Source organism: Misgurnus anguillicaudatus, chromosome 17 (assembly GCF_027580225.2).
Source record: "Misgurnus anguillicaudatus chromosome 17, ASM2758022v2, whole genome shotgun sequence".
Classification (NCBI taxonomy): domain Eukaryota; kingdom Metazoa; phylum Chordata; class Actinopteri; order Cypriniformes; family Cobitidae; genus Misgurnus; species Misgurnus anguillicaudatus.
In genome coordinates, this window is record NC_073353.2 from 30,937,883 (window position 1) to 30,955,970 (window position 18,088).

An 18,088-nucleotide genomic window follows, 5' to 3' on the forward strand; every position below is an offset into this window, starting at 1 on the left:
TTGGGCCACTTTTGTTTGGCTGGAAGACTAGCCGACCCACCAGTTTGACTGCATACCAGTCATGTTTTTTACTGAAGTATTATCTGTAATCGCAAGTTTGACTGTTGAAAGCAATCTGGCTGTTATCGTGACAAAAAAGCATTATATAGCTATATATATATTTTTTTTATAGAAACATACCAGGCTGGAAGCTTGGCTAAGCTGGTTGGTCATAGCTGGTTTAAGATGGAAGTAGCTGGTCAAGCTGGTCTTCCAAGCCTATATGAGCAACTCATTTTGTATATTATGAGAAACAGAACTTTTGCATCAGATGCAAGATTAGAAAATAGACTTTTTTAGACAAAATTTTACAAAGTTTTCCCAATTAAATGTTTTTTTTTCTGCACTGTACATCTTTTATATGTTTATTCAAATATAAAGGCTTTATATTTAGTATCATTATTTTTTTTAAATATAATACTTTATACAGTATATGTGTCGTAAAACTATGAACTACACTGCTGTTATTATTCATAACGTCATAAATATTTACTCTATGTATGTGCTTTTACCAGTTTGTCATCATGACGGAGTAAAGAAAATTCACCAGTATATCAAAAATACTATAGGTAAATGAACAAGTTAAACATTTATGGATTGTACTTCAATATAATAAAATACTAATAGTTAATTTGCTCTTCTATAAACGCATTTTAATACGATTCAGGGAGGTTTTCCCTTCAGCAATGGTCTTGAATGATGATTTTGCACATGATTTAAACACCATATAGACATAATATTTGTCTAACTTTTGATTGTGATTAATAAAGTAATATCAAACATTTTAGCAAATTTCTTTTAAAAATAAGATGTTTGAATAAGCATAAGATATAAGTTCAGTATTGCTTCACCCTCAAGTTCCAAAACACATATCACTTTTCTCCATTTCACACGAAATATATTTTTAGTAGATACTAGGAATAGTAGATATTTCCTGCTATCTTCCATCGGCACCCATGGTGTTATATTATGGTGTATTGTATCTGTAATAATTGTGTTTACATAATACTCCCACAAGCAGATTTCATTACATCAGAGAATAAAGAGTTAACCAGAGAGGATTTAGCCCCACCTCCCTCCTGAGTGCAACAGGATCGTGGTTTCCCACATTCTTTCCACTGCTTCCATGATGGCTGTTTATATCGCAGTGAGCTCTGCAAGAAGAATTGGATTTGTTTTCCTCAGGTCCAGCACAGGAGCTGTGGACATCAGAAGGCGGCCAGTGGGTAATGCAAGTCCTGCCGTCACTGAACAGGACAGCCAGAGGAAACTCAAGACTGCATCTGATCTCCCAGAGATCACAACCTTTAGGATGTTGTGCAGACTGTTCTTTAAAGGGTACCTGAATCGCATGCATGAGCTGCAGGTACACAGAGGCCATATGCTAAGAGAAACCACAGCCACTACACCTGCGCACAGCTTGTTTGGCATATGACATAATATGTACTGAAGTATTATCTGTAATCACAGGTCTGACTGTTTAAAGCAATTCGGCTGTTATCGTGACAAAAAATATTTTTTAATTGAAACGTTTAAATTATACTAGATGTGATTTCTAATGTTTATTGACCTAAAAAAAGTTAGAAAAATAAACAAGTTTATACTTTATTTTACAGTACATGTACTTAACATGGACCTAACCAACAAAAAAACTAGTAACTTCATGTATTTATGGCTGGTTCCTAGTAGTTACACAGTAACATAAAGTACTTTACAAGCATTTATTGGTTTCGCATCAGTTTCTGTGTGTGTCATCTCTCCAGTTATACGAGAAACAGCTTTATGGTCCCATGTACAGTGTGAACGCTGGAAACTTCAAGGCTATTTCAATAAACAGTGTGGACTTACTGGAGGAACTGCTCAGAAAAGATGAGAAGTTTCCCTCTAGAGGAGACATGACTCTGTGGACAGAATACCGTGACATGAGAGGCATCGGCTACGGCCCATTTACAGAGTGAAAACACTTCACTTATTCATTTTAACTGTTGTGGACAGTGCTGTTATTGAAATAAGTAAAACAACAACATTTTTGTGCTGCATGTGATTGCATAAAGCTTTAAGATTATGTAATGCTGCATGTAAATCATTAAAAGGCCAAAGTGCATTAGAGAATATAGAATTATTTAAGCTATATAACTAATGCATAACTTAAGATATCTGAACAGAGCTTTTATTATATGTTTATCAACAGGGAAGGAGAAAAATGGTACAACCTGCGTGCAGTGCTGAACAAACGTATGCTTCATCCAAAAGACTCGGTTCAATATGGGGATGTGATTAATGAGGTGGTCACAGATTTCATCAAAAGGATTTACCATCTGCGTGAGGTCAGCCCCTCTGGTGATTTGGTCTCTGATCTGACTAATGAACTTTACCGCTTCTCTCTCGAAGGTATTCACTTCCAAAATTGCTTTTAAAAGGTGTTCCTATAGCTCAGGTTGTTCAGCATGATGCTTGCAAAACCAAGGCCATGGGTTTGATTCCCTGGAAACACAAATTTAAAAGATGTTGAACATTGAGAGCACTTTAAAGATGAATTGTGTAACTCTCTTGACAAGGATCTTTTAACAGAAATGCTATATAATATACATAACTATATAATTATAAAGACCTTGATGTATAAATGAACCGTTAAGTTTTTATTACCTTAGAATGAGCCGTTCTTATCTACGTACACCGCGGGTCTCCTTTCATGGAAGGCGCAATTTTGCACCCATTGGGTCACATTCATTAAGCATGCATATGCACAAATTTGTGCGTGAGATGTGTGTATATGGATGTTTTCACGAATGCAAAAATTCAAGAAAACCTAAAACCAACGCAATAATCATGTATGCTTTAATCAAACACTAGGCTATAATTATAATGTTTATAATAATGTTGATATATAAAATTTACATGATTATTTTTATATTATTATATTTTCTGTATTAAATTATACATATTATTTATTTTTATTATTATTATATACATTATATTATACATTATTGTAGCCTATACACCTATAACGAAGATGCACGTAATGACAAAACTTTACGCTTTCCTTCCTCACTTTTTAAATCTCTATATGAAAGCGTCTGCTTAATGCCTAATGTACATGTTATGTAAATGTAAATGTAATGAGAAGTCCAATCATCAATGTTTTATTTTAGATAGAGATGCGCGTCTCTGTCATATGAATGAAATGTCATATTTGTTAACGCATCTTAATGTTACTCCGGTCGGTGGACAGCACTGGCTTCCTCCAGCGACACCAAAACCTCCCAAATAATTCATGTGCGTACGCACCTGTTGTGAATTAGGCGGAAAGTTTTCATTAGAAGTTCAAGTGTGCATATAAATACGAAAAATGTATGCAGTTATTAGTGAATGAGAACCATTGTCTCAGGCGATGATGTGTTTGTCCATTGTGGCTACTGGCTACCGTAGCTTCACTACTTGTTTCGAAAGGGAGGGGTGAGCAGTGGACTGAGCTGTTGATTACAATTCTCACCACTAGATGCAGCTACAAATTTACATAGTGGACCTTTAAAACAACCCAGCATTTTTTACAAAAAAAGATTATAAAAGCATCTGCATAGTGAGTAAGACAAGCATAAAACAAAAAACAAAAAAATTGACTTTGCTCAATATCATGTAAACCATATGCTGTATGTGGCAAGACCTGAATACATAATATTGGCCTATACTGCAAAGAATGTCACAGCAATATAAACACTAGACTGTGATTGCCAAGTAGGAGTGTGTGAATTGCAATTTAAAATTAATATTGAGCTGCTTGTGGTGTAAAGTTTTTACTTTGTATTTGTACTGCATGATATTGAGGAAAAATGGGATAACTTGCTAAATGATGCGATAGCTTCAGTGATGATGTGAAGCTTGGGTTCGGGGGAACCTGTCTGCCCTGCCGGAACGTTCGCTGCTGGCTACACGATGGACGCATGGGAGAATTGGCGGGTCGTGTGTCTGGCGGCTCTTTCCGTGGAGGACATTGAAGATATCTATCTATTCGGAACCATGATAACCTGGGGTTTGCTGACTGGATTATGCTTTGCCCTGGTTTATCGAGAAATTAAGAAAACGGTGACAGCTGCCAAAAGTCCAAAAAAGCTGCCCGGGATGATTGAAGCGGTGGGCAGAGCGGTCAGCGCTCAGGCTGGGACTATTAACCGCATTTTGGATAACAACTTGGAAATGACCCGCAATATGGATACCATCAAGGAGATGCAAATGGATTTGAAAAACATCAAGGAGATGTTAATGGATTTGAAAAAACAGATGGACCAGAATGGACTAAGAGAGTAGTCGTGTAAAGGAATGCGGCTACTCGCCCCAAGACAAAATAATTGCAATCTTATCTGCTTTCGGCACCCTTATCCAGCACTGGCCTCGACCAAGGCCGCTGCTGGAACAACAACTCCCTCGGAAGAGCACTGCAGCGAGACGCTCTTGCACTCCCTTACCCCTCTCCCAAAGACACCTAATGATTGTTGACTCTGTTTGGACCTAATCAAGGTCGTCTCCATAGCAATTTGCTGTGTTAACGCTTTAACATCTTGCGGACTGAGGCACCGAGATTTGGGATGCCGGGCAAAGCGACTCTCTGAAGGCCTACACACACACAAACTCTTACACAGACTCACATATATATGCAATCACCACCCAGTACCCAAATCCCTCGCCTTCGCCGCTTCGTACCCCCCAGCCGGACAGACGGGTCTGAGACCAGCGCCTAACATGGCTGCAGGACCGGATGGCTGCTTGCCTGCGCTGGGCTATCTCCAACCCCCATTCCCCCCTATCGTGTTGCAAGTTGTGTGTTGTTCATGTTGTAAGATGTACTGACTATGTGCTTATGTTGCTGAGGTGTTTTTTCCCTGTTCCCAAACTGTACTCCTTTTGGAGCATAGTCTGGGGGTTTGTGTTTTTTTTTAACCTACCCTCCCTCATGTAATGCTGTACTTCTTCTCAATGCTCTGTCAACCTGTTCTGTCTACCCCCCATTGTTTTTTATGTATTGTATGTATGGACAGGTTGATGGCTGTAATTTCGTTGTACTTGTACAATGACAAATAAAAGCTCCATTCCATTCCATACCTATATGATAATGCTTTAAGTTAGTAAATTCAATTTTAATAATAAAATATATTCAAAAACAGAAAATTATACAACAATATACATGTTCACGTTTTTTTTGGGGGGGGGACAGAAAGTATGACTCTCTCTGCGATCTGCATTGACCTAAACATTTAGTAACTTTATATAATGCGATATGCACATTAGCAGTCTTTATATTATGACACTACATTTATTCCTTACATTCATGCATTTGGCAGACGCTTTTATCCAAAGCCACTTACAGTGCATTACAGGGTATACATTTTTATACAGGAGCTTTATTAATATGGTAAAGATGCATGCTCATTTTAAATGTATTTTAACACAAACGTTTTAATGAACTGCCATATATATTTGCCCTATAGCTAGCTTAAGTTGTTGACTGCCCTTTTTCATTTAGGCATATCATCTATTCTGTTTGAGACACGCATTGGCTGCCTGGAGAAAGAGATCCCTGCCGAGACACAAGATTTTATTGACTCCATTGCACAAATGTTCACTTACAGCATGCCTGTAGTAATGCTGCCAAACTGGACTCGTGATTACTTACCATTTTGGCGACGGTACCTCAATGGCTGGGAGGGCATATTTAAATTTGGTAAGCTTATCTTTTAAGAGATTTTGCTATGAGACACAATGTTTTTAGAAATAGTATTTGTTTTGTTGCACAGTAATGTTTTGTTACTGTTCACACATGTCAGGGACAGACTCTTGTACCTCACTGCCTATGATTTTTATTGCTTTATGGTTTTGTCTAGCTGCTAAACTGATTGACACAAAGATGGAGGATATTCAAAAGCGTGTTGATACAAATCAGGAGGTTGCTGGGGAGTATCTTACATACCTGCTTTCCAATGTCAAGATGTCCAATAAAGACGTTTATGGAAGCATTGCTGAACTGCTGTTGGCTGGAGTGGACACAGTAAGATAAATTGACCCCAGCTATTCATCTTAATGGATTTAATGTGATTCAACGTTTATTTTATCCTATAAAAATAGGACATATATAAAAAAGGACATTAAAGGCTATACCGGAGAACACTCTTGGACACTTTCTGTATAAAAATTATTTGAATGTTATTGTATTTAACCATCAGGTTTACTTTTTGGTTTGTGATTTTTTTATTCCTGCTTTCTTTACTTTTTGATACTTCTGTTATTTCTGTGATACTCTAAAAAGCTGTTAACCGTTGTGATTTTCCTAAATTGCTTTAAAATAAAGTGTCAGCTAAATGACTAATGCAATTCTTAATAAATGTAATGCACATTCCTGTTAGATGTGTAAATGTAAGCGTAAATGTAAGCATACAGTACATACATTTTTGTCTAAGCGTTTACTTACTACTGTCTTCTTCATGTGCTAGACCTCCAACACTATGTTGTGGACCTTGAATCTGCTATCTAGAGACCCAGAAGCTCAAGCTACTCTGTATGAGGAGGTAAACCGCATCGTAAAGGGTGACAGAGTCCCGACTGCGCAGGAAGTCAACAGCATGCCTTACCTAAAAGCTGTCATTAAAGAAGCACTGAGGTAGAGCATTTTTAACCATTTTATTAACAATAATGATAATACAAAGACTGTAATGTGTATACATAATCTATGCAGAATGTATCCTGTGGTCACCATGAATGCTCGTATCATGGCAGAAAAAGATGTGGTCATTGGTGGACACTTTTTCAATAAAAGGGTAAAAATATTTTTTTCCTCCCTAATGTTCTTCTGCACTTAAAAAGTATTCAACATTTAAAAGCCAGCCTGGCTATATCAAGTGTTTTTTTATACAGACAACATTCACCATTTGCCACTATGCGATAAGCAATGATGAGAAGGTGTTTCCAGAACCAAGAAAGTTCAAACCCGAACGTTGGCTCCGAGATGGCCGAGCCAGGCCCAACCCGTTTGGGTCGATCCCATTTGGTTTTGGAGTCAGAGGTTGTGTTGGTCGTCGCATTGCTGAACTGGAGATGTATCTGGCTTTGGCCAGGGTAAAAATCAATTTATTTCATGCTAGGCACGTATATTTTTTAGATATTATAAATGATGCTTGTTGACTGTCATTTCCTTACAGATAATCAAGTTATTTGAAATCAGACCAGACCCAACAATAGGTGAGGTTCAAGCAATCAATCGCACAGTGCTTGTGGCGGATAGACAGGTCAACCTTCACTTTGTGGAGAGATAAAACACACCATCTTGGTGACTCGGTCTTAGCTGGAGAATACAGCTTAAAGGGATAGTTCACCTAAGAATATAAATTCTGTCATTATTTATGCACATTCTTGTTGTTCTACACCTTTATTCTGTTAAACACAAAAGAAGATATTTTGATAAATAATGATAAGCACACATTTGTGATTAAAAAAGCATAAATGTTTAGTTTGCACTGTACATCTAATATTCAGTTTTTATATTTAGTATTATTATAATTAAAATGTATTTATATATTTGTAATATTAATTATATGAAATATATTCTGTGTTATTTTTCATTGATGTTTTAAAATTATTTTACCATGTGCATTTTACATTGTACAGTTCTCATACATTTCAATAATTTTTGTAATGCTTTTCAGTACAATAAGCGTAATTTGCATTAGATGATGAAGATCTGCTGTGACAGATATGGAGAATGACAATATAGGCCCACAGTCCAGTATGTCATTAAATATATACCTTTAAATGTAATATATTCCTTTTCTGTTTTCGGTGTGACACTGTTCCCTAAAAGGCCATGGCTTTTTAGCAGTTGAAAAAGGCCTCTATCAAATTGGGATTGTGGGGAAACATACAGGTCTAAACATATAGGGAAACAGGGTCAAAAAGACATTTTTAGGAAATAAAAAACATACCATGAAAAACTTGAAAGTTTAAGTTTTCTCCATGCCATTCATTATGCACCTGAATTTAAGTGTTTAAAGGAAATTAAATCACTGACCACTCTGTCATGTCTGTGATTTATTGGTGGTTACCTAAGGACACCTGTGCTTCACCAGTGTCATTCAGTGGGTCAGGGTCGATCATGGCTGTGCTTCAGTGTCAGGGTGAGCTGTTATCAGAGAATCCAGGCAGGTCAAGGTTCCATCTCCAATGAAATAATCAATACATTATTATTTAATTCCATCGGTTTACTTTACTGTACTGTATGTATACACCCATTCATTGTAGGATCTTAATAGTAATGCATTACCGTACTCACAATTCTAGTCTGTTCTCATCATGGATAAACCAAACCATAGACATTTTGCTTCCACGTTTATTATAAACTGAGATCCTAATAAACTTTTGGTGTTGCGTATATTCTTTAAAACTAGTTTCGACTATAATGCTGTAAAGCACGTTTTGTGGATTTATTACGGGTGCGGCTCATTATTTATTCATAACACTCTGAACGTCATTCGTGTAAAACTGAACGCCACGCACTGTATTTGTAGCTTGTGATTGGAGGGATCGTTCTATGGTCATATCTCTCCATGCGGTAACTCGCTCGAAAGGCAGCGCTAAGAATTATGGGACATGTAGTGTAAAGTAGTTCCTTTTTTGACAATAAGAGGGAGGTCCAGGTTGAAAAAAGAACTACATTTCCCAGATTCATTGAAATGAGGCAGTTAGAATCTTGGTATTTGTAAATGTGAGGTTTTATTGAAGTAGCTAAGAGTTGCATGTGAGCTTGAAAAGATGACAGAGGGAACGTGAGTATTTGATTAATTTTATTTGTAAATCTTATCGTTGTTGTTTACAGTTATTACATTAGAGTTAAATTATTAAAGTTTGATCATTCTGACTATTATGTTTTTACAGTATTATTACGATTGTGCTTATAATAAATAGCGTTATCTATATTATGACATGACGTAATTTGTCAATATGTTAAATGTTACTTATTTCTTAAATGTTAAATGTTAACAATGTGATGAATATTAAAATACAATTTTAATTAATACAATAACTAAAATTATAAATACATAAAATATGAAAACAATTGCATTACATTGCATGTCAGGAGATTTAACGTTACAAAAAAAACTATAAAGCTCCATAAAGACTTCATGTAGCTCAGTGGGAAAGCATGGCGTTAGCTATGCAATAGGTTGTGGGTTCGATCGCAGAACACACTGATAAAATATACAGGCTCTAATACACTGTGAGTTGCTTTAAATAAATGCCTCTGCCAAATGCATAAATGTTATGTAAGTGTAGATCTAGCATCATGCAAGGTTTGTTAATAACTTAATGGGTATTACGAGGTGAGACTTTATTTGCCCATCAATGTCTTACACTTTAATGTTTATACAGGTGTTTGCGTAGAAGGGGAGGACCATATAAAACCGAGCCTGTAACGGATCTCTGGCGTTGGAGGTTGAATAATGTAGAAGGCAGACAGACCTGGCGGTATATAGAGGATTCAGAGAGCATCGACAGACAGCAGAACATGCTTGAATGTCATTCCCTGGGACTGGACACGGTAAACATAAGACCATATTAGACAATGCATTACATTTATAAAAAAAGACACTCTTTTACCAAAGCTTGATCTTAGAGGCCTGTCTCGTATGTTTTTGTATTTGATGTAAATGCTATAATCTGTTTCAGTCTGAGTTCATCTCTGAGTCTCCTCCTGCACAAACTGCAGTAGATGCTGCACTGAAGGGAATGGATTTCTTCGGCCGTCTGCAGGCTGAAGATGGCCATTGGGCTGGAGATTATGGTGGACCACTTTTCTTACTACCAGGTGACTTTTAAGACATTTTGGTCATTAGATTAAAAAAATGTGTGTTCAGTTAGCCAATAAAAGACAATGAAGAGCCCACTTCTTTCCTTGTGTTGTAGTCTGTTCTTTGATCATGCAAAAAATTTTTTTTTACATTTTAGTGACGTCCCCTGCCTATGGTCTTGTAGGTTACTTTTATGTAACTTATAGGACATATGTATAATAACAACCATGTAATGCATGCTTAGACTTCCTGTCTGAGCAGTTGGTCTTGTTCATAACACATGCTAAGTGCTCTAAATGGTGCCTTTGCTGTTAAACTGTCCCTATTTTGCATTTGTTTGATGGTTTTAGGTCTGCTTATAACATGCCACATTGCAAAGATCCCTCTTCCCGAAGCATGGAAACAGGAGATGGTCAGATACCTTCGTTCTGTACAACTGCCTGATGGAGGCTGGGGCCTGTGAGTATTTTCATTACTCAAATATGAAAACAATAATAATAGTATGTAAATTGTAACATGTGATACATTTAATATTAGTTCAGTTGTTCTGCCTTTAATTCATGCTGTTCTAAAAAGCTGATTAGATAGTATACATTTTAAAATAATTTTTTCTTTTGGTGTTTCTGTGAATTGTGATTTTGAATATTTCTCATGTAGTACTACACTAATGTAAATCATGTTTTGGTTTTTAATGTGTGCATCTAAAGCATTACTAAAATAATAAAGGAATGATCAGAAATGTTTATTTTCCAGGCACGTTGAGGATAAATCTACTGTTTTTGGAACAGCTTTAAATTATACCAGCATGAGAATTCTGGGAGTTGGTCCTGATGATCCAGATTTGGTCCGGGCAAGGAATAATTTACACAGCAAAGGTCTGCGATTGCTGTTATACTGAGAGGAAATTGTATGTTCATCTGTGCTGTAGCTTATTAAATGAGACACATATGGTTCTGCTCTGTTTTAGGGGGTGCTGTATGTATACCATCCTGGGGTAAATTCTGGTTGGCCATCCTGAACGTATACAGCTGGGAAGGAATAAATACACTCGTTCCAGAAATGTGGTAAGCAGACAATTCATTAGCTCTCACAGTTAGTGTAGTGTTGGTTTTGTTCATGTTTGTAGTTGCATTTGCATTTGTTGTGTTTAATTTGATCAGGTTATTGCCTACCTGGATGCCAGCACATCCTTCTACCTTATGGTGCCATTGTCGCCAGGTCTATCTGCCTATGAGTTACTGCTATGCAGTCAGACTGTGTGCTGATGAAGACGATCTGGTGCTCACTTTAAGACAGGTGCAGTTCTATAAATGAAGTGTTTTGTTGCAAAACTCTGTTTTTAACATTTTTGTCAAAACATGTTTATTATTATGTTATCATGTTATTATTTTGTTTTATGGTGCTACTTAGCTGTATTAAAGTTTAAATCAAAACAAACCAACTGCAGTTGCATTGAAATTAAGTGGAATGCACAACCAAAAAAACGAGATTTCTGAAAAATAAAAAATAAATGGAGTTATCTCGTTTTGCAAATTCTTCAAACTGACCACTATTTAAAAATTAACCATGGTTTTATAACAGTAAAAGTGTTGTTTCCATATTTTTTACCAGATTGATTACCAATAAAGTACCATAAAATATGATCACTGTGGTAGGAGCATATTAAATTAGTTGTTACTATGGTTTTACTACATACTTACAATACGTAAACCATGCCCATATGGCAAAAATATTTTTAAATATTTTAATTTTAACCTTTTCAAACCTGTTATGTTTACAGGTTCCTAAGATAAAGTTTTTCCCCAATGCCGCGTGAATATATTTTTAAATGCTTTAATGTAAAATATATTTCAAAATATACAAAAAATGGCCCAAAAATATATGTGTACATTTTCTTTTTTGTAAACATATTTCAAAATTTCAGCAAATATATTTTTGGCCATTTTTTTGTATATTTTGAAAAATATTTTTAAAAAAAATCAATTTTAAAGCATTTAAAAATATATTCACGTGGCATTTGGGAAAAAACCTTTATCTTACGAACAGGTTCAAAAAGGTTAAAAGTAAACATATTTCAAAACTTCAAAAATATACTTTATAAAATTAACTTATATTTAGCATTATATTTTTTTTTTACAAAGAATACACTTTTTGCCATATGGAATGTAAAATTAGAAATGTATTTGCTTGTCCTTATGAAATATATGAAGTCACTGCGCCGTCTATTGTATTTTGATTGTATTGCATCAAATGAGTAATTTTGGACCAAAATACAATGATTCTAAATACATTTTTAAAAATGTATTGAATTTTTGGAACCCCATAGTCAACGTTAATAATATAAAACATAGTTTCATAACAACAAAATTGTGGCCAGTAAAGATGCTGAGTGGCTAATTCCTTTGGAAAGCCACTGGATGCAGTGCCTGGTGAGCAATTAATGTTAAGACACGTTAATGTCATTGCCTGACAGTATGTATACTGTGCAGTAAGATAATTGTATGTATCCATGAAACACCCGAATGATGTATTTGTCAAAATGTGAAGTATACATCAGAGCACGCAATACTAGTCTGTCCCATAATGCAATGTGCTTGATCTTACATTAAGAGTTGAATGAAAATTATCAGCCATTGTTTTTAATATCTCTTATTCAACCAAACCATCAGCATTTAGTCACTACTGAATGAACAATGCAGCATGCTAGTGTCTAATCACAGTTGTTTTTTATTTGTATTTGTTTCAAACAGGAGTTGTACGTCCAGGATTACTCGACTATTAACTGGCCAGCTCAGAGGAATAATGTAGCAGCCTGTGACTTGTATACACCACACAGCACCCTGCTTACAGTTGCTTATTGTAAGAGAAGTGTTACACTATTATGCATAATAAATCTTTTATCTTTCTAGAGTTTTATGCACATAACAGTCTTTAACATAACCTTACAGTGATGCTGAATGCGTATGAAGCTCATCACAGCACAACACTAAGAGAAAAAGCAGTGAAGGAGCTCTATGATCATATCAAAGCGGACGATCGCTTCACTAAGTGTATCAGCATTGGCCCGGTGAGAAAACTGAGAGGATTTTGAATGAATTCTCTTCCTCAAAAAACAAGTTGTGATATTGATGTTGCACAAATAATAGAAACCTTTTCTTAATTTATCAGATTTCAAAAACGATCAATATGTTGGTCCGCTGGTATGTGGAAGGACCCACCTCACCGGCCTTCCAGGAGCATGTGTCTAGGATTCCAGACTATTTATGGTTAGTGAGCTGATACTGTATATCTAATGTGTTTTCATATTTGTGTCCTCCTGTTAACATTTTCCCAAACTTTCCAGGCTAGGTTTGGATGGAATGAAAATGCAGGTTAGTTGTTATTATACTATAATAGAATTGCATATGTTGTATCATAACCTAGCAATCTCACTTAACTTTGTTATTTTTGTGTTCAGGGGACAAATGGATCACAGCTATGGGACACTGCCTTTGCAGTGCAAGCATATCTTGAGGTGCACAGATCTTTTTTGGCTTCAACTATGTTTATTCACAGAAAGAAGATGGCTGTGAATAACTGTTTGCAAATATTTTCTTTGCTGAGATATGCATTTTTTTAACAGGCAGGTGCCCAAAATGTTCCCAGGTTTACGGAGTGTCTCAGACAAGCCCATAATTTCTTTGACGTGACTCAGGTACATGAATAAATCTTATTTTTAAACATATTTTTTATTCTTAAAGGAACTTAGTGGATATTAATGATATCGACAGTTTTGTACTAGGAAATACTGATGTGTAACTCTTATGAAACCTGGGAAAACATAGTCAGGTCCCAAAATAAAATGATCCCTGTAGAGTTTCCAAGAAATTCCCCTTATTTTTAAATGGATAGTTCACCCCAAAATGAAAATAATGTCATTAATGCCTCACCCTCATGTCCTTCCAAACTCGTAAGACCTCGTTTATCTTCAGAACACAAATTAACATGTTTTAGATTTAGTCCGAGAGCTTGTTGACCCTTCATTGAAAATCTACGTACGGAATACTAGTGTCCATGTCCAGAAAGGTAATAAAAACATCATCAAAGTAGTCCATGTGACATCAGTAGGTCAGTTAGAATGTGTTGAAGCATCGAAAACACATTTTGGTCCAAAAATAACAAAAATTACAGCTTTATTCAGCATTGTCTTCTCTTCCGCGTTTGTTGTGAAGCCCATGTGCGAGACTAAAGTCACGTGACTGCAATGACGCGGACGACGTGTTATCCTCAGACATGTTTGCAAAGGTTTTTTTTTCAAACTTACAGTGTGTCTCCCTCAGACTGTAAATGAAGCCTGGGCGCACAAAAAACAAAAACAAAACAGCTGGGGCGCACCAGATAATACATCAGCCATGTCGTACGTCATCCACGTCACTGCAGTCACGTGACACTAGTCTCGCACGGAAGAGAAGACAATGCTGAATAAAGTCGTAATTTTTGTTATTTCTGGACTAAAATGTATTTTCGATGCTTCAACACATTATAACTTACCCACTGATGTCACATGGACTACTTTGATGATGTTTTTTTACCTTTCTGGACATAGACAGTATATCGTACGTAGATTTTTTATGAAGGGTCAACAAGCTCTCGGACTAAATATAAAACATCTTAAACTGTGATGAACGGAGGTCTAACGAGTTTGGAATGACATGAGGGTGAGTCATTAATGACAATATTTTAATTTTTGGGTAAACTATCCCTTTAATAGTGAGTCTCATTAATTAGTCATTATTGTAACACAGGAACCATTAACTGTATCACAGTAAAATATTGGTAAACAACCATAATATCACAAACAAGCACTGATGTAAACACATTTCATTTTAAATAATATGTGATAGCCATTAAGGTAATGGATTTTTTCATTTTTCTTGTGATCTACTGTACCCTAAATAATCACTCTATGTGCTCTAACCAGTTTGTCATTATTACAGGTTAAAGAAAATCCTCCAGAATATCAAAAATACTATAGGCAAATGAACAAGGTTAACATTTATGCATTACATTTCAACATGTAATACTAATTGTTAATTTGCTCTTCTATAAACAAATTTTAATGATTATGTTTGTGTGATTCAGGGAGGTTTTCCCTTCAGCACACGTGACTGTGGTTGGATTGTTGCGGACTGTACAGCAGAGGGGCTGAAATCTGTGATGTTACTACAGGAGCAATGCGGTTTCCTTAAAAAACAAATTCCTAAAGAAAGACTCTTTGATGCTGTCAATGTGGTACAACCCTAAAATTCAAATACATACACCTTTAATATTGTGTCTATGTGCCTTGGCTGTGCTTAGACCGAACAGGCTCAACGAAAAGCCTCTATAACTCAAACTGTGTCTGATCTGACACAATATCTACTTTGTTTTATAATCTCTGACCCTTTAAATCTATTTCAGCTGCTAAGCATGAGGAATCCTGATGGAGGGTTTGCTACATATGAGAAGAAGCGTGGAGGAAGACTGCTGGAGCTGCTAAACCCATCTGAAGTTTTCGGTGGGCATAATGTTAAAAAAACACAGTTTCGTTTGTCAAATGAAATGTGACGTATAGCCTGACTAGATTCCAATTAGTCATAGTTGTGTTTTCCATTCATTCTTTCTCTCTCAGGTGACATAATGATTGACTACACGTATGTTGAGTGCACTTCAGCTGTAATGCAGGCATTGAAACACTTTCACGAAGTTTATCCTGAACACAGAGCCGAGGAGATTAGGTACATTGAAATGCAATATTTCAGCATATTGAGATTTTAGAAATGGTTTGGTAGAAGAGCATCTCTTGATTATACAGGACAACTCTTCAGGAGGGGCTGGATTTCTGCAGGAGGATTCAAAGGCATGATGGCTCATGGGAAGGGTAAGCATTGATTTTTAAATGCATCATTTATAATTAAAGAAATTGTTCTGTTCTCTCGAAGTCTGTTGTCTCTCTTGTTTTCTGTATTAGATCTTGGGGAGTCTGTTTCACATATGGTGTCTGGTTTGGTCTGGAGGCATTCGCATGTATGGGCCACACTTTTCAGAATGGGTAAGTTATATGTTTTCCATCTAGATATAATCCCAAAATACATTGCAGTAGAGATAAAAATCCAAGGTGGCAAACAAAGTGAATAATTATTCTTTAAGTCTTTTGTGTTTCATGTTTTTTTGTAATACAGTATTGCATCATTAAAGAAAGCCTACATCCTCCTAATGTAACTCCCTTGTGTGTTACTATTGCTGCAGATCTGTTTGTGTGGAGGTGGAGCATGCATGCAACTTTCTGCTGTCTAAGCAAATGGAAGATGGAGGTTGGGGGGAAGACTTTGAGTCATGTGAGCAGCGACGCTATGTTCAAAGTAAAAACTCCCAGATCCACAACACCTGTTGGGCTCTGATGGGATTGATGGCTGTCAGGTAACATTCGTACCAGTGTCTTATAGCAGACTGTTTTTTTAGATACAGAACTTCATTCATGATTTTTTAAAAATGTCTTTTTTATTAGGTATCCTGATGTCAGAGTAATTGAGAGGGGTATTCAGGTATTGATTGATAAGCAGCTTTCCAATGGAGACTGGCCACAAGTAAGCATTATTTTTGTTTATCCACATAAAGTCCCTGTAAAGTCAGATATTAAATGTTTTCTGAGTTTGTGACACCACAGAAAATGTTGATATTATGCACCCAGCCAAATTGGAATGTTTAAAAAATACCAAATAATTAATGACTTTAATTATTGACTTTACAGGGACTTCAAGTTTTAACAAATGTTCAAAATTCATTCACTCTCTAAATCTTTCACGTGCTGTTTTTTTGTAGGAGAATATTTCTGGAGTGTTTAATAAAAGCTGTGCCATCAGCTACACCACTTACAGGAATGTTTTTCCTGTGTGGACACTCGGACGTTTCTCACGACTTTACCCCTGCAGCTCTCTGACTGGAAAGCTCAAGCTGTGAATCTGATGTTGTCATATCTGTGCTCCGAATGAGCAGTAGTTAACTGTGCCTGATCAAAGACAATTTGTCTTTAAAACAAACCTGTTTGCTGCTCATTAAAAAAGTAGGGATTATTGTCTGTAGAAGTCTATAGAATATCTAATATCAAAGTCTATAAAGTCTATTAATTTTTGTCTTCATGTAAACATTGAAAGAAGGCATTGCATTTTGTAGATAATGTGATTTTTCAGTACTCTTCAAATAAACAATTTTATAATAATTAGGCTCACCATTTTTGTGATACAATTCTTGGCTTTTGTGGCTAAGGTTTGCCAGATCATTTAAATAATGAAAAAAGAAAATGTTCATGTTTTAATAAGGTTTTATTGTTTCTGGTAAATTTTTTACACACTGAAAATGGAAGATCAAGCTGAATGAAATAAAGACTTCCATACAATGTGCCTTGGTTGTATACTGTAGATTTTGGTAAACATGGTAGGGTGTTTATCTAGGCATTTCAAGCATACAAAAAGTAAAAGACTGTGCTTTGTAGGGCTGGGTAAAAATATCGATTCATCAATGCATTGCAATTATTTGTTTCTCAATTCAATATCGATTCATCAAATCCTATGAATCGATTCAGCCCCCCCGGTCAGTGGCGGCGCAGTGGGCAACACTCTAGTGAGAGCGTTCAGCGTTGCACAAGACGCGCTATATCAAAACAGAAAGATCAAAGATGGCAAACAGCAGCACTTCTTTCAAGCCTGCACCATCAACATGATCAAACACTAGCAGAGGTGGAAAGAAACAAATTACATTTACTCACGTTACTGTAAATGAGTAGTTTTTTGTGTACTTTTACTTTTTTGAGTAGTTTTAAAATCTGTACTTTTACTTTTACTTAAGTATGTTTTGTTTGAAGTATTGTACTTCGCTACATTTTAAATCATATCCGTTACAGAGTATTTTTTTTTAAAGCAAGGTGATAAAGACGCGCAACGGATGATTGATGGGCGGGGGAACGCGCAAAAGGAACCATGGAGACGGACGAGACAGGCGCGCGCTAATGCAGACCCGCCTCAGTTCAAATCTTATGAAAGAAACCCCTGGTCATATTTAAGCGACCACTTTCTGACGCGAAGCGAGTGTTTAATTCCTATGAAAGGTAGGATTCATGCTCTCGAGTACGAAATTGCAGACCGGGTTTTAACGCTCATTTGCACGACGCGTTTTTAATACAATGCGCATTATCCATCGCAGTC

At 36.2% G+C, this 18,088-nt stretch overlaps 2 protein-coding genes and 1 long non-coding RNA gene across 5 annotated transcripts; 2 read left to right on the forward strand and 1 right to left on the reverse strand.

The window, feature by feature from the left end:
* The first annotated feature begins 1,131 nt into the window (after nucleotides 1-1,131).
* LOC129452198 (sterol 26-hydroxylase, mitochondrial) lies at nucleotides 1,132-8,015 on the forward strand. Its single transcript, XM_055215916.2, has 9 exons — nucleotides 1,132-1,405; nucleotides 1,803-1,993; nucleotides 2,231-2,430; nucleotides 5,558-5,755; nucleotides 5,916-6,079; nucleotides 6,522-6,688; nucleotides 6,764-6,845; nucleotides 6,943-7,143; nucleotides 7,227-8,015. Exons 1-9 carry the CDS (start codon nucleotides 1,166-1,168, stop codon nucleotides 7,338-7,340), a joined length of 1,557 nt encoding a protein of 518 aa, XP_055071891.2. The 5' UTR covers nucleotides 1,132-1,165; the 3' UTR covers nucleotides 7,341-8,015.
* Nucleotides 2,194-8,512, reverse strand: LOC129452199 (uncharacterized). 3 transcript variants are annotated; one of them, XR_008647006.2, is made up of 3 exons: nucleotides 8,354-8,512; nucleotides 8,127-8,239; nucleotides 2,194-2,523 (listed from the first exon to the last, which is right to left on the reverse strand). It is a non-coding gene; the product is annotated as an uncharacterized lncRNA (long non-coding RNA). The 3 variants fall into 3 exon arrangements; XR_012358386.1 differs by having other exon boundaries at nucleotides 8,093-8,239; XR_012358385.1 differs by lacking the exon at nucleotides 2,194-2,523 and having other exon boundaries at nucleotides 7,858-8,239.
* Nucleotides 8,513-8,697: 185 nt separating this feature from the next.
* Nucleotides 8,698-17,106, forward strand: lss (lanosterol synthase (2,3-oxidosqualene-lanosterol cyclase)). The gene is made up of 22 exons (XM_055215918.2): nucleotides 8,698-8,846; nucleotides 9,451-9,619; nucleotides 9,748-9,886; nucleotides 10,220-10,328; nucleotides 10,623-10,744; nucleotides 10,837-10,933; nucleotides 11,030-11,165; nucleotides 12,620-12,728; nucleotides 12,818-12,936; nucleotides 13,038-13,135; nucleotides 13,213-13,240; nucleotides 13,327-13,383; nucleotides 13,492-13,563; nucleotides 14,846-14,896; nucleotides 14,991-15,140; nucleotides 15,309-15,405; nucleotides 15,520-15,625; nucleotides 15,703-15,768; nucleotides 15,859-15,939; nucleotides 16,137-16,307; nucleotides 16,396-16,474; nucleotides 16,710-17,106. The coding sequence occupies exons 1-22, from the start codon at nucleotides 8,833-8,835 to the stop codon at nucleotides 16,845-16,847; spliced, it is 2,208 nt and encodes a 735-aa protein (XP_055071893.2). The 5' UTR covers nucleotides 8,698-8,832; the 3' UTR covers nucleotides 16,848-17,106.
* Nucleotides 17,107-18,088: the final 982 nt, after the last annotated feature.